Source organism: Paramisgurnus dabryanus, chromosome 13, assembly GCF_030506205.2.
Source record: "Paramisgurnus dabryanus chromosome 13, PD_genome_1.1, whole genome shotgun sequence".
Lineage (NCBI taxonomy): Eukaryota > Metazoa > Chordata > Actinopteri > Cypriniformes > Cobitidae > Paramisgurnus > Paramisgurnus dabryanus.
The window spans coordinates 18,581,900-18,595,231 of NC_133349.1; the positions used below are offsets into that span (position 1 = coordinate 18,581,900).

A 13,332-nucleotide genomic window follows, 5' to 3' on the forward strand; every position below is an offset into this window, starting at 1 on the left:
AAACTTTGTGGGATGGTCAGAAATCCCACCCAATACTCACATTTGTCGGACACTAGGTGGCGCTACAATAAGTTTTGCGTTTTGGTTTATAATTTTGGCACCTATGGGCAAGAATCAAATCTAAACGCAATATCTACTGAGTTGTAATTATTATGTAATAACTATGTAAAATATTCATTTTAATCTTAAATGTGATGTATTGGCATGACAAGTGCAAATAGGGTTTACAAAGAGAATAAAATATGTTATAAAAAAGTAATGCTTTTCATGCTCAGACTTGTTGTCATACTGTCTACAATGTTTGTGTAAACTGAAGCATTATAAAATCAAATCATATCTAGCATGTGTCAAAGCTATAGAATAATTTTCCTTATCACAGCATTGATGTAACTATAATAACATCATAATAACAAAATACAATTGTAATCTTATAGAATAATAAAGAACCCATGAAAGAAAAGTCCAAATTTATTGTAAATAAAATAAAACATGTAAATAACCAAAACATAGTTGGTGTATGGGTGATTTTAACCCAGCAGTGTGTTGTCCAATAACCCAACCCAGCACTTTTTATTTTTATTAGAGTGTATTCTTTGTCTTTTCACAGCTAGTTTAACTTTGTGTAGACCATTCAGAAGTAAAATAATGAAATGGAAAATATGTCAAATTATTATTTTTATTATAAAATTTAATTAATTAAACACATTTAATTTTAAACAGTCTATGATTTTAATAAATGTTGCATTTGGTATCCTATGAGGTATACACACTCTTAAAACGGATGTGTTAAATACAACATAATCAGTGTTAGTTTAGGGACAATACACTAAATGTTACTTTGATCACAAATTGTGTTTTATTTTAACACAAAATGAAACATAATGTGTTAAAATGACACATGTGTTAAAAATAGTGTGGGTTGGTAGATGACAGATGTAAAACAATAACATTTTGGAAAAACTGAAGGTAATACAAAAAGTATTGCAACCTTCACCACTCTGTCTCTCTCTCTAATTTGTGAAGCTATACAAGATGAGGTGATCATTTGTTTTATTAGCTGTAATTCTTCTTTAGTTAAACATCCCAGAGTATTTACATATCTAACAAATAATAGGCTATTTGTTTGCAGGCAATTGTATGCACATTATCTGCTCTTTGAAACTGTACAAATCTGTTCCAAAATTTTTCCATAACCTGCTTTGACCCAATAATCGCCGCTTGCGTCTATGTTTAATAGCCTAAATAACCCACAAAGATATTTCGTGTTAATAGGCTTGTCCTTGAATGATTCTTGGATAAATAAAGCACCTAATGATATCTCAATTTTGTGTAAGTTGTGTCCAGCTGGCAAAATGTGAATAATACCTAATCATGAGCTGTAGGTACTTGTTCCTCAGATTGTAATTTAATTATGTGCTTCATCTCAGGCGAGTGGAACGCGCTATAGTTAATAGTATGACGCTTGAAACGTGGGCGCGTAACACTTTAAAGGTTTTCAGAAGTCGTAAAAGATTGACTGTAAACCATTTTTACGCCTCAGCGGTATGAAAGCAAACAGGTCTTCAGGACAACCACAGGATAGAAAAAAATAGAATTTCGTAAGTACATTATTTTTAGAAATTTTATTATAGTTTAATATATATACTTTCATTTATATATAATTTATATAATTAGTTTAAATTTATGTGGCCTGACCACATGATATATATTTTATTTAAAAAGTTAATGATTTTTAAATGGTAGGCTATATTGTAAAGGCTAAACTTAAAACAACATATAAATGGTTTTCTTATATTCATGCAATAGTTTTCCAATCATTAAAGTTTTGATTATTGAAACCCAGGGCTTCAATGGGACGACTAACTGGGTTTCTTGGTGGCCAGTGGTGGCACATTCAGTCACTGTGTCTGCTGATGCTTGCCGCCGCATCATCGCATCCTCTACTTTCCAATCTCGAAACAATAAATGCCGAGATAGGGGCCGGTGGCAAGGCTCCAGGAGTCTTGGGCGAGATAAACCGAGAATGCTGGGACGCATCGTCACTAGCGATAATACAAGCTCGTAAATTACGCGTTGCTGATACCGTCAGTGGTTTTTGGAACTTCATGACATATTTGCAGGAGTCTCATCAACCCAAGCAACAAGACATGTTCATGGATCTGGCACAGGTCTTTTGGGAGCGGTATGTGGACTGTACGCTCTCCCGTGCGCATGGATTGGGCAGAAGGGCCATGGCATTAAGGCAAAAGATCACCAAAGTGTTAACTTATCAGTCAGAAATGGTGAGGATCTAGTTACTTCATTATCTGTCAAAATGTCAAAATTAGAGAAAATGTATTTTATTTATTTTGGCTGTATACTGTATAAAGTAAATTAGTAAATGTCACTCTTTCTGTTGCACCGCACCATTTTCAGACAACAATGTATTAAAGCACATATTTTTATAAGGACTTTATAAGGTCTTGTCTATATTTTTGTATTTGTAAAACTTTTACCAACCTCAGAAATTTAATATTTTAAAGTAACTTACCTTTCAAAAAAGGACCACAGCATACAACCAAAAATAATAGGCTATCAATCTATGTTGCCACTACTGCACAGACTGCAAGAACTGAGCAATTCTACTACATTTTAAATTTATTAGTTCATTTAGTAAGCTATATGTTGGTGCTGTAGAAAAATAATGATAATAAAATATATTTTCTTGAAATGTCTGTTGTAAAAACTGCATACTTGGAGCTACAGCATTGATGAGGAAAATTACACAAAATGACCCTTGAGTTCACTGAGTCATTTGTATAAAAGCATGACCCTTGCAGAACCCTGGAGTGCAACAAAAGACCCAAACAATAAGCACAATCAATCATAGTACAGTAAATCAACAACCAGAGATTTCCGTTTTAAGTCAAAAACCTGAACCACTACCAGAGTATTAAAGTCTACATGGCGTCATGTATCACAAAAAATAACTGAATGGAAAAGTCAGATGTATTGTTTTGAATCTTAGAGACATGCATTAATGTATTTGCTTTTTACTATGAGTGATTTCTGCGCAAAGATTGTTAGACATTTGTTTTACAAACAGCAAAAATGTGCCGCTTTGGGTGTGTCCTTTCAAATGCAAATGAGCTGATCTCTGCACTAAATGACAGTGCTGTGGTTGGATAGTGCAGATTAAGGGGCGGTATTATCCCCTTCTGACATCACAAGGGGAGACACATTTCAATGACCTATTTTTTCACATTCTTACATAGAATGGTTTACCAAAACTAAGTTAAGTGTTTTTTTTTTCACATTGTCTAGGTTGATAGAAGCACTGGGGACATAACTATAGCATTATATAAAATGTAGGTTTTCATTATATGTCCCCTTTAAATCACGTTTGTTACACAAGCTGCTCTCGCCATCTCGTGGTAGTCACAAGTAGCACGACCTGCATGAGCGTTTGTTTAAGACACCATATCACTGAACGTTTGATTTCTATCTATTACATAACTGCAAGAGTTCACGCAGGTCAGTGGGTCGCAGCTCTGATAGACAACAGGAAAGAAAAACATTCAAATAAAAAAATGCATAAAGCCATTTTTAACAATGCATAGTTTACCTAGCAAAAATGTTTAATATTAAACTGTCTGTTAAAATTTAAAAGAGATGCTTCAAAGGCTGTACAGTATGATTATTCAGATGATTTTTTTGGCGCTGATTTATGTTTAACAAGTCAAATTAGGTGCCAACGTGGACAGTTTGCATCAGTTTTATCCTGTGACAATGATAATGACATTGCGTTTACAATAAACTACGTTTGCGAGGTTGTGAAGCAAAACACATGAAATAAAAATTAGTGTGTTAAATTCAGTGTGAAAACCAGCAACTTCTTATCTCAGTATGTTGGACGATACGGTGATTTTGAACGTTTCAGAACTGCGGATCAAGTGGCTGAAGCTCACATCGAGTAGATCGATTGAGTTTCCTATCGTTTAACCGAAAACCTGGATGCTGTAATTATTTTGATGCCATGTGCGCACAGTAGACTGCGATTCTGGGCTCGCTCTACATGCCTGTCAGTGCGACACGCGGCGCAGATGATGCTGAGACAACTCGGAGATCCAACGACGCGTCGGTTTACCATCGTTCTGTATTACTCTAGTTACACCGTCGTTAAGCCAGTAAGTTCTCACAAAACAAGTCAAGTCACCGGCACTTTGAAGACAGAATCTATAGAGATCACGTATCCATGTCATCTCGACTTAGATCCTCCCACTAGGGATACGGACTATTTAAACCACGCACAGCATCATCCCGACCCGAACCTTTCAGAGATACGTGCGCCAGAGATATCTGAAATACATTTTTTTTTTCGCTATAAAGGAGGTAAGAAAATCATAAATGTATTTGTTACTATTGTAAATAGCCTACGAGCGTAGATGTGTCCTAAATTCTGCAATGTTCACCACCTGATTTTCCTGTTTTATGGGTCTCCAGATTAATCACTAAAAAGACGCTCGTTTTTATACGCATCGTATGGATCTTGGCACATAAAGTGTGTTTTAAATACTATATGTATAAAGTTAGATTGAAGAATTTAAATAGCTGTATCATTTCTTTTGAACGCTGGATTTTATGTGCTTGTGCAATTTAGAGCATCACGCTATTGTCTGAATTTGGTAGCCAAAGCCTAAAATACTTCTTTAAATAGTATTTTCTCAACTGACAGAGCCATTCAGTGTGCACATCGAGCATTTGGTGTCTACAAGAGGGCGTATAAATAACGCACAACATAGACACACGTGGTCGCTGAGACACGTGAATGTGTGTATACATACAACATCCAGTCTGAGCTTTTGTTTGCAAGAACTAAATACAAACTCACCGACAGACCTGTTTACTTTACAATTACATTCTACATCACAAAACAAAAGTGGACCATATCCAAGGAAACAGGAGGTGTTTCTTAACATATGCACATAAACAATAGAACCCTGCACAAACACAATAGAAACCATCACAGCAATTCTGGTTTTAATGGTTATAATGGGAATTGTATTAGTTTTAAAGGAAAGTATAATGGTCTCAGATGGTCTCTACTGGTAATGTGTTAGATTAAATTGGATTGCATTAAATTCTATGGTTTTAAACAGCTGATGGTTCCTAATGGTAATAGAATCCAATATAATTTGTATTAAATACATTAGAATTTATGTGATGGTTTCTATTGTTGTTTCTTTTTTGCAGGGAAGGATAGTATTACCTGCTATTATGCTAATAGATATGTGAAGCTTATTTAAAAAATCTTGATAATTTTAAGCATCTTTGCTACAATAAAATGTGGAGAGTAGGCCAAAAAAAATCTTATGTCATGTTTGTACTAAATGCAAGAATTAGCACATTTAAAAAAAAATGTTTTATTCACTTCATTCGGGTTATTCATTTTATGATCAAAACCACCAAATGTGTTTTTTAAAATGTTCAAAATGGCTTCATTAAATAATGTTGTAATGCTAATTTTTAATTGGAGTTTTTTTTTTTATAATAAGGTGCACATTTAGAGATAAACAGGTGGGTTGGTCAGCCCACGTGAGTACCTCTATTGAATACAGTCTGTCTGTGATACAGACTGTATGGGTGAGTGCGTTGCAGATGCCAGTTCCAAACTCTGCCAACTCTCCCCTCCAACCCCATACACACCCCTGCCCACCAATCCCGGTTTTGCAGGCTGCTCTTTGAAAAGAGTAAACAACCAGGGTGAAAGAGAAACAGGGTGTGTGATAGGTGTTAAAATGCCAAGCCCACTTTTTCAAAAACATAAACACAGGCAGCATGGATTACAGGCCAAACTCGTGTGTAATCAGGGAGGATTTAGACCCGTCAGGATGAGACAATGAGTGTGCTCACATAACAGTGCCCCTCTCCATATTTTATGGAGAGAGCCAGGAAGCAGTAACAGCATTTAGATTGTGTGCACTATAGTATATTCTGCATTTACTTTTGTCCATTAAAACATTGTAATTTAAAATTGGACTTATAAGACAATATATCTGCATAACTAGCATTATTGTATTGTTCAAAATAAAGGCAACATTAATTTTATATTAATTGATAGAGGTGTTTTTTTGTGTTTATCAGTGCCAGCTCTCATTCTGGCTGCCACTATGCCACTTCTGGAAGAAAGCTCCCTGCTGACGGAGTGTGCTCGAACTGTTCCAGTAGTCATCATTGGTGAGTCACAAACAAGAAAACAATACATGGACCACTTTGTAAAACTTGCTTATAGACTCTCGGTCTGTAAGATGCATCTTATCAAAATAGATTATAACTCTGTCAATAGCGTAATATCCCAAGAAGCAGTCTGATAAAATGCCAAGAGGACATTACTGTTGATTCTAAAAATATCAAGACAATGACAAAGTCATCAGTACTTGCTAATACAAAAGCTACTGTCTCTCCCCTTACTTGTATCACAGGAAATGGTCCTTCAGGGATTTGCTTGTCATACCTGCTGAGTGGATATACTCCTTATTTAGATCCTATGGCTGGGCACCCAAACACCATCCTTTTTCGTAAACTACAGGAAGCAAAACAGGTTCCCATTACTGAACAGGTAATGAGGGGGAAGTGCCTTACAAATGAGTGAAACACTAAATTGTAATAAATCCCAAAAAATAAGTCGATTTGGCAACAAAAAAAAACAGATGTTGTGGATGTCTTGTAGGATTTGGAGTATCTCTGTGAGGGTTTAGAAGGGCGGTCCGAAAACCCAGTGGCAGTGCTCTTTGACACCCTCCTTCATCCAAATGCAGATTTGGGCTTTGAGTTCCCTTCTGTACTGCAATGGAGGCTGGAAAAGAAACACCACATTCCTCATCTGGTCTTAGGCAAAGCTTCCCCTGGTGGGGCCTGGCACGTGAGTTTTTTTTTTTTTTAAACGGTAGGGCTTATTCGGTATCCAGCCCTTATTGTTTACACCCCTGAATGTTTGTGTTAGAACCTGGTGCGTTTTCTCCCTTGGTTCGGTTTGTTTAGGCTTATGTAAACGTCAATCTTGCTAATCGCAATCGCACTAAAACAATTGATTCAAGACCACCTAAACAAGGTAGTCTCAGCTCAATTACAAACTCTGCAGCGGTTTGCTTCTAGTGAGAAAGGAATCTGACTTAAAGATATACTCCACTTTTTTGAAAATATGCTTATTTAAACATTTGAGTTTTACCATTTTGGAATCCATTCAGCCGATCTCCGGGTCTGCCACTTTTAGCATAGCTTAGCATAATCCATTGAATCTGATTAGACCATTAGCATCGCGCCCAAAAATGACTGCCCGAAAATAGTCCCCTTGGTAACTTCCCATCAAGGCTTTGAACCGGTTCACGGAACGAAAACCAGAAACTTTTGATGTTTTGCGAGGAACAGAAACGAAACCAGAAACTTTAAAAAATATATGTTCTGGAACAGGAACGTTTATTTAAAATAATGGTAACTGGTTAATACCGTTATTTTTCCATTCTTTGACAAGATTTCTGTGCAATACTCGATGAAGATCACTTCCGGTCGTCGTTGACTCATCTGAGAAATGAGAAGCTTGCCACCAGCAAGTAGCCTACTCAAGCCCAAGTCTCTAATGCTCAATAAGAGGTAAATATTGAAGGCTACCAAGTATCTCAAGATGTTTGTATTTTACTAATTAGTGGGTAACGGATCGCAGTTGATCCGTGATTCATACAGATCATGACCCATGGTTGGCTCGCATGTGATTCGCGGATTAATACACAAATTTAAATAGGGTGAAAGTTGATCATTTGCACGTGTTTCAAAGGCTTGCAAATGTTAACACATAAGTGGTTTTAAACAATTTAACCGCTAAAAGACGCTAAAGTGAGCAATTTTCTGTACGTACATGTGGTTGAATGTGTCCGGTCCAACCCCACCCTTCATAGATCAGAAGTCTTGATGTATAAACTTGAGAGAGAGTTGCGCTACTGTGTCTCATACTGTAGTCCATTAAAATACATCTGGTGAATAAAGCACTGAAAAACAACTTAATTTTCACTTTATGTGGAGCGACTGTTTATGCTGCATCTTCTTCCCAAAGCGCTGTTTGGCATTTGTCCTCCGTGTGTGTGTGTGTGTGTGTGTGTACACCTGGTAATTATCACGTTGTGGGGACCAATTGTCCCCATAAAGATAGGAATACCAGTGTTTTTGTGACCTCGTGGGGACATTTTGATGTCCCCATGAGGAAACAAGCTTATAAATCAAACAGAATGATGTTTCTTGAAAATCTAAAGTATCAGAAAGGTTTCTGTGATGGTTGGGGTTAGGGAATGGGGCAGGTAAGGGGAATAGAATATACAGTTTGTATGGTATAAAATGCATTACGTCTATGGAATGTCCCCACAAAACATGGAAACCAGAATGTGTGTGTGTGTGTGTGTGTGTGTATGTGTGTGTGTGTGTGCGCGCGTGCGCGTGTAAGTCCACTCAACAAATGTAGGCATGTCAGAATTACAGTTATGCTGCTTACATAATGTAGCCTTTTTTAAAGTTTGAAGATGGGATAGAGACTTAAGGAAAATTATGTAGACTAATAATTAAAGTTTAATGCCCTAATGATCAGCCTACTTATTTGTATGTCCCACAGCTGACATGGAACGTTATTAACCGGTTTGGGAACTTTATTTTTTGTTCTAACCGGTTCAGAAACGTCAATTTTAGGGTTGAATCGAAAACCGGAAACGTTAAAATACTGTTTTTGTTCGGAACGAACCAATTTTTTCTATCAATAGCTAGGGACTATTTTTGGGCACTGTGTAATATCATTGTGCCTGCTGCAGCCATGTTACGGCAGCAAAGTCCTTGATTATTATGCTAGAATGAGAGTATAGTTCCTAGTCATATCGGCCTAGAAAATTTAAATTTTCCGTCAGTCTCAGTACACGATGTAACTAAAGAAGAGTCACGTTTTAAATGTGAAAAATATTTAAACTCTTTGGTCATTTTTGAGCGCGACGCTAATGGTCTAATCAGATTCAATAGATTGTGCTAATCTATGCTAAAAGTGGTACCTCCAGACCCAGAGATCAGCTGAATGGATTCCAAAACTGTAAAAATCAAATTTTTAACTCTAGGGGAGCTGGAAAATGAGCATATTTTCATAAAAGTGGAGTGTGCCTTTAACAGACCAACAAAACAGGCTAAATATGATGAGAAATGGCATACTGAAGCAGTGTGGTCGGACAAAAGTATTTCAGAATAACTGTCCAAATCGGATAAAAATACAAAAACGTTTTTAGCAAGCAACTCAAAGAGGTTTAATGGATCAGTGGAACAGTGCTCAGAATGATTTAGATGATATTGATAATGATATAAGCACAGCTATCAAAGAAACCCACAATAAACCTACAGCTGTAGTCACTGAGCAGAATCCCCAAGTGCATTCTAACCTATAGGAGGACACCAAAATCTCATGTGAGGTTAATTAACAATTTTGGACCATTTAACCGAATCAAGACGAAAATGCAACATTGTAACAATTTTAATCCCCCGTTTTGAAATAAAGCAAGCTGTCTACAGGTCTGAAAACACCTTAAGACTCATTATCAAGAAAGAATCATCCCTTACTGCCAGGTTGGAGTGGCTTCTGAAATATTGCACCATGTTAAGTGGTTTATAGTATATTTTAAATTTAAACACCTGTTAGCTAAGGCAACTGGGATCTGGATGTTTGTTTAAATGTGTTTCACTAACAAAATCATCTCTCTGGTGTCCAAGGCAATGGAGGGTTCAATGTTGACAATCAGTCTTGGGATATGGATGGAGTTACCAGGAGTCAACTACAGAGATTTGAACTTAGGCAAAAGGAGGTATGAACTCTCAATAACAAATGCATTCATTATAAAGGCAGCTTTCATTTATGTAAATGAAAATATGAACAAATATGGTTCAATTTTAAATCCTGACAAGAAACTCCTAGATCGACAAATTCCTTTGTGTGTACGTGTGGGATTTTTTCACAGGGTGTCCAACGATCGAGCCACTCCAGAGGAGATCTCTTCGTACTACAAAAATTATGTCAAGATCATGGGCCTCCAAAAGAACTTTGTCGACAACACATATGTCACATCTGTTCAGAAACTCCACCGGAGTCATGAAAAAAGTCTTAGGAATGAAAAAGGCACTGGTCAGATGAATGGGTGTGATTACCGCAATAAAAATGGGACTGAGAATGGTCAGAATGGAACGATAAATGGGTTTAGTAACGAGATTCAAAATGCAATGGAAAATACCTGTACAAGTGGTGAAATCAGGGAGAAGGACAAAGATAAAAGAGGCAAAGAAGAAGTGAAACAGAGTTTTGGGAATTCAAAGGCACTCTGGGAGGTCAGGGGCTACCAGCAGTTTAAAGGTGACACTAACGTCCCCTTTAGCTTATTTGCAGAGAATGTTGTCTTGGCAACAGGAGCATCCGACTCACCAGCTCGACTTGGAGTAGAGGGTGAAGATCTCCCCTATGTGTTTCACAGCGTTCGTGATCTTGGGGTGGCTGTCAGCTGTCACGGCAACCTGGGACCTTCCTCGGACCCAGTGCTGGTAGTGGGGGCGGGCCTTAGCGCAGCTGATGCAGTGCTGTGTGCTCGGAACCGTGGGGTCCCCGTGTTGCATGCCTTCCGCAAGTCTGCCGATGACCCAGGTCTCATCTTCAAACAGTTGCCAAAGACACTTTACCCTGAATATCACAGGGTCTATCACATGATGTGTTCTCATGCATACCCATCATCCCCTGTCGCCAACAATACAACCACCAGCCCTTCTCTGTTCCCAGACTACACCAGCTTCCCAGAGCACTGTGTACTCTCCTTCCAGCCTGACATGCACTGTGTGATGAGGGGATCTAACGGTGTTTTGAGGGCTTTAAAAGTCTCCATGGTGCTAGTTCTGATCGGGTCATATCCCGATTTGTTTTTCTTAAAGGACCAAGGGCGCTACCTTGGCTTGGATTCCAGTAGGCCAATTTCCTGCAAACAAAATCCTATCGACATAAATCCCTACACATTTGAGTGCAATGCTGAGCCTGGGCTATTCGCCATGGGTCCTCTTATTGGTGACAATTTCGTACGCTTCCTAAAAGGAGGTGCTCTTGGTATCGCTGGCTGTCTACTTAGGAGAATTAAACAGATGAACAAAAAATAGGAAATTGATCGGGGAGGAAGGAGGGTGCTGATGACGGGAAAGAGAAGGCAGCAGGGGGGGATTTTCATGAAAGGAGGAGCTCATTTTTATATGAATGCAGTAAATACTACAACTTGAAAGAGACGTACAATTATAAAAATGAGGCTAGGAGAACTCTTCTAACTTTCGACTCTCAGGAGCAGGGATACTCTCTTCCCAGCTAAGTCTGAGATTGACCGAGTGTTTTACAGGTCAGAAATCATGTGCCAATGTCAGTTTATGTGAAGCACGCTTTACCTCTAATTGTTGCAAATACTATCAGTTGCCTTGGTGTTACTTGTAATAAGTTCTGCTTTTGCAGCAAATTTCCCAGTTAAGTTTATAGTGCCTAAGGCAAGGAGACTTGCACTGAGCTGTACAAGAAAGCAACACATCAAAAGCAGATTCAAAAGGCCCAATTCTTAAAAACCATGTCTTGTGCAAACTGCACAAACCATTGAAATACCAGTGAATGCCTAATTTTTATTAAAGACGCACACAATTTTCCCATGGCCTTACTCCAAATATCAAGTATACTCAGTAAATTTTGTTCAGTTAGATATATTATCATGCAAAAGACAGAACCACACTTTTGTCTAGAGCTTTATAAACACCTAACTGGTTGTCTTTAGATACTATATCTCCTACCTAGTCTTATGTAGATGCATACAAATAGCAAAAAATGTGAAAACTCGTGCAATACATATGCATGCCAAATTCCAGTTTGGCGTGCATATGATATGCCAGTACTTCCCATTCACTTACTAGGGCGCACCTTTTTTTTTTTGCTGTTTTAGGTATTGGTTTCTCAATTTTTTCAGTTTTTTAAACCATTTTCGCTTGGGTTTGGGGTTAGATTTGAGATTTGCTTTAGGATGTCGATGTATAGGTTTCTCCTTGTTTTTGTCTTTTTTTAAGCCTTGGTCTCTTGGAGTTGGGGTTAGAATGTAATTTTATGTAACAAAAAGTTGTTCTTACCCCAAACCCAAGCAACAATGGTAAAAAAAGAAAGAAAATTGAGAAAGCAATACATAAAACAACAAAAAAATACGTGCTGTATTAATTGAACGTGAAGGACTGGCGTATCATATGCATGCCAAAATGGAATTTGGGGTATGTATTGCACAAGTTTTCACACTTTATGCTATTTATAGGCATCTCCATAAGACTGGGTTGGTATCTCTAAACTGGGGTGTCACTCAGTTCTTCAGCAACCAGCTCCAACACAAGCTTGAGTTTCTAGTAATCCTGAAGATCTTGATTAGCTGGATCAGATGTCTTTGATTAAGGTTGGATATAAACTCTGCAGGACATGGTTATGTCTAGAAGGGATACAGCAGCAGACAAAACCTAGTGAAATCTCAGCAGATGAGCACTATTTTTATTCTAATCCTACCACAAACCCAACAGGTTAACAGGTTTTAGGCCGTACACTGTAAAAAAATTCCGTAGAAATTACAATGTTATTGCAGCTGGGTTGCCGGTAATTTACCGTATATTTACATTTATATTATTTACTGGCAAGAGTTTGCTCAAAGTTTAATAAATTTTAAATATTAACAAGTCTTTATCTTTACAGAATAAAACTATACAATAACAGCCTCATGCAAAGCATTCTGGGAACCAGAAATCATCATCAACCTTTTTCTGTTTTTTGCTTCAGATTTTGTTTCCCAGAATGTTTTGCTTGATGCTGTTTTTTTAGTTTTACTCTGTAAAGACAAAGACTTGTAAATGTTAATGTTCACTTAACTTTGAACAAAATGTGCCAGTAAATAACATAAATTTAAATCTACGGTAAGTTACCGGCAACCCAGCTGCAATTTCTACGGAATTTTTTTACAGTGTAGCTGTATCCCATCTACCCAAAACCACAAGACACTGGCCCTTCGGGAACTAAGGTTTACATTCCTACTGTGTAGAAGTGCAGAACACGCAATATTGTAAAAGCATTAAAACCAAACCTTGCTCTTTTTCCATAAACCAAAAACATACAAGTGCTAAACCCCCAAATTGAATGGCCGTTTACAGTGACTGCTGTGTTTTTCAGACTAATTTCTAAATACTTTCAGTTTAATCCAACATAAAATATTTTAGAAATTATGCAACTCCTTTATAAAGATTCACAAT

The 13,332-nt window shown here is 37.5% G+C and overlaps 2 protein-coding genes across 2 annotated transcripts; both read left to right on the top strand.

The window, feature by feature from the left end:
• The first annotated feature begins 1,850 nt into the window (after positions 1 to 1,850).
• LOC135743150 (protein FAM237B-like) lies at positions 1,851 to 2,294 on the top strand. The gene has a single exon (XM_065260720.1). The coding sequence runs from the start codon at positions 1,851 to 1,853 to the stop codon at positions 2,292 to 2,294; it is 444 nt and encodes a 147-aa protein (XP_065116792.1).
• A 1,798-nt stretch (positions 2,295 to 4,092) lies between these two features.
• Positions 4,093 to 11,854, top strand: osgin2 (oxidative stress induced growth inhibitor family member 2). Its single transcript, XM_065261007.2, has 6 exons — positions 4,093 to 4,371; positions 6,124 to 6,216; positions 6,462 to 6,598; positions 6,710 to 6,901; positions 9,766 to 9,857; positions 10,011 to 11,854. The coding sequence occupies exons 2-6, from the start codon at positions 6,150 to 6,152 to the stop codon at positions 11,182 to 11,184; spliced, it is 1,662 nt and encodes a 553-aa protein (XP_065117079.1). The 5' UTR covers positions 4,093 to 4,371; positions 6,124 to 6,149; the 3' UTR covers positions 11,185 to 11,854.
• The last annotated feature ends 1,478 nt before the right edge of the window (positions 11,855 to 13,332 follow it).

Excerpts from the sequence above, each read along its gene's own strand:
- LOC135743150 (XM_065260720.1), top strand. The coding sequence starts at position 1,851 with ATGGGACGACTAACTGGGTTTCTTGGTGGCCAGTGGTGGCACATTCAG.
- osgin2 (XM_065261007.2), top strand. The coding sequence starts at position 6,150 with ATGCCACTTCTGGAAGAAAGCTCCCTGCTGACGGAGTGTGCTCGAACT. Across the intron at positions 6,217-6,461 it reads TGTTCCAGTAGTCATCATTG|GAAATGGTCCTTCAGGGATT; the intron begins GTGAGTCACAAA and ends CTTGTATCACAG. Across the intron at positions 6,902-9,765 it reads CCCCTGGTGGGGCCTGGCAC|GCAATGGAGGGTTCAATGTT; the intron begins GTGAGTTTTTTT and ends CTGGTGTCCAAG.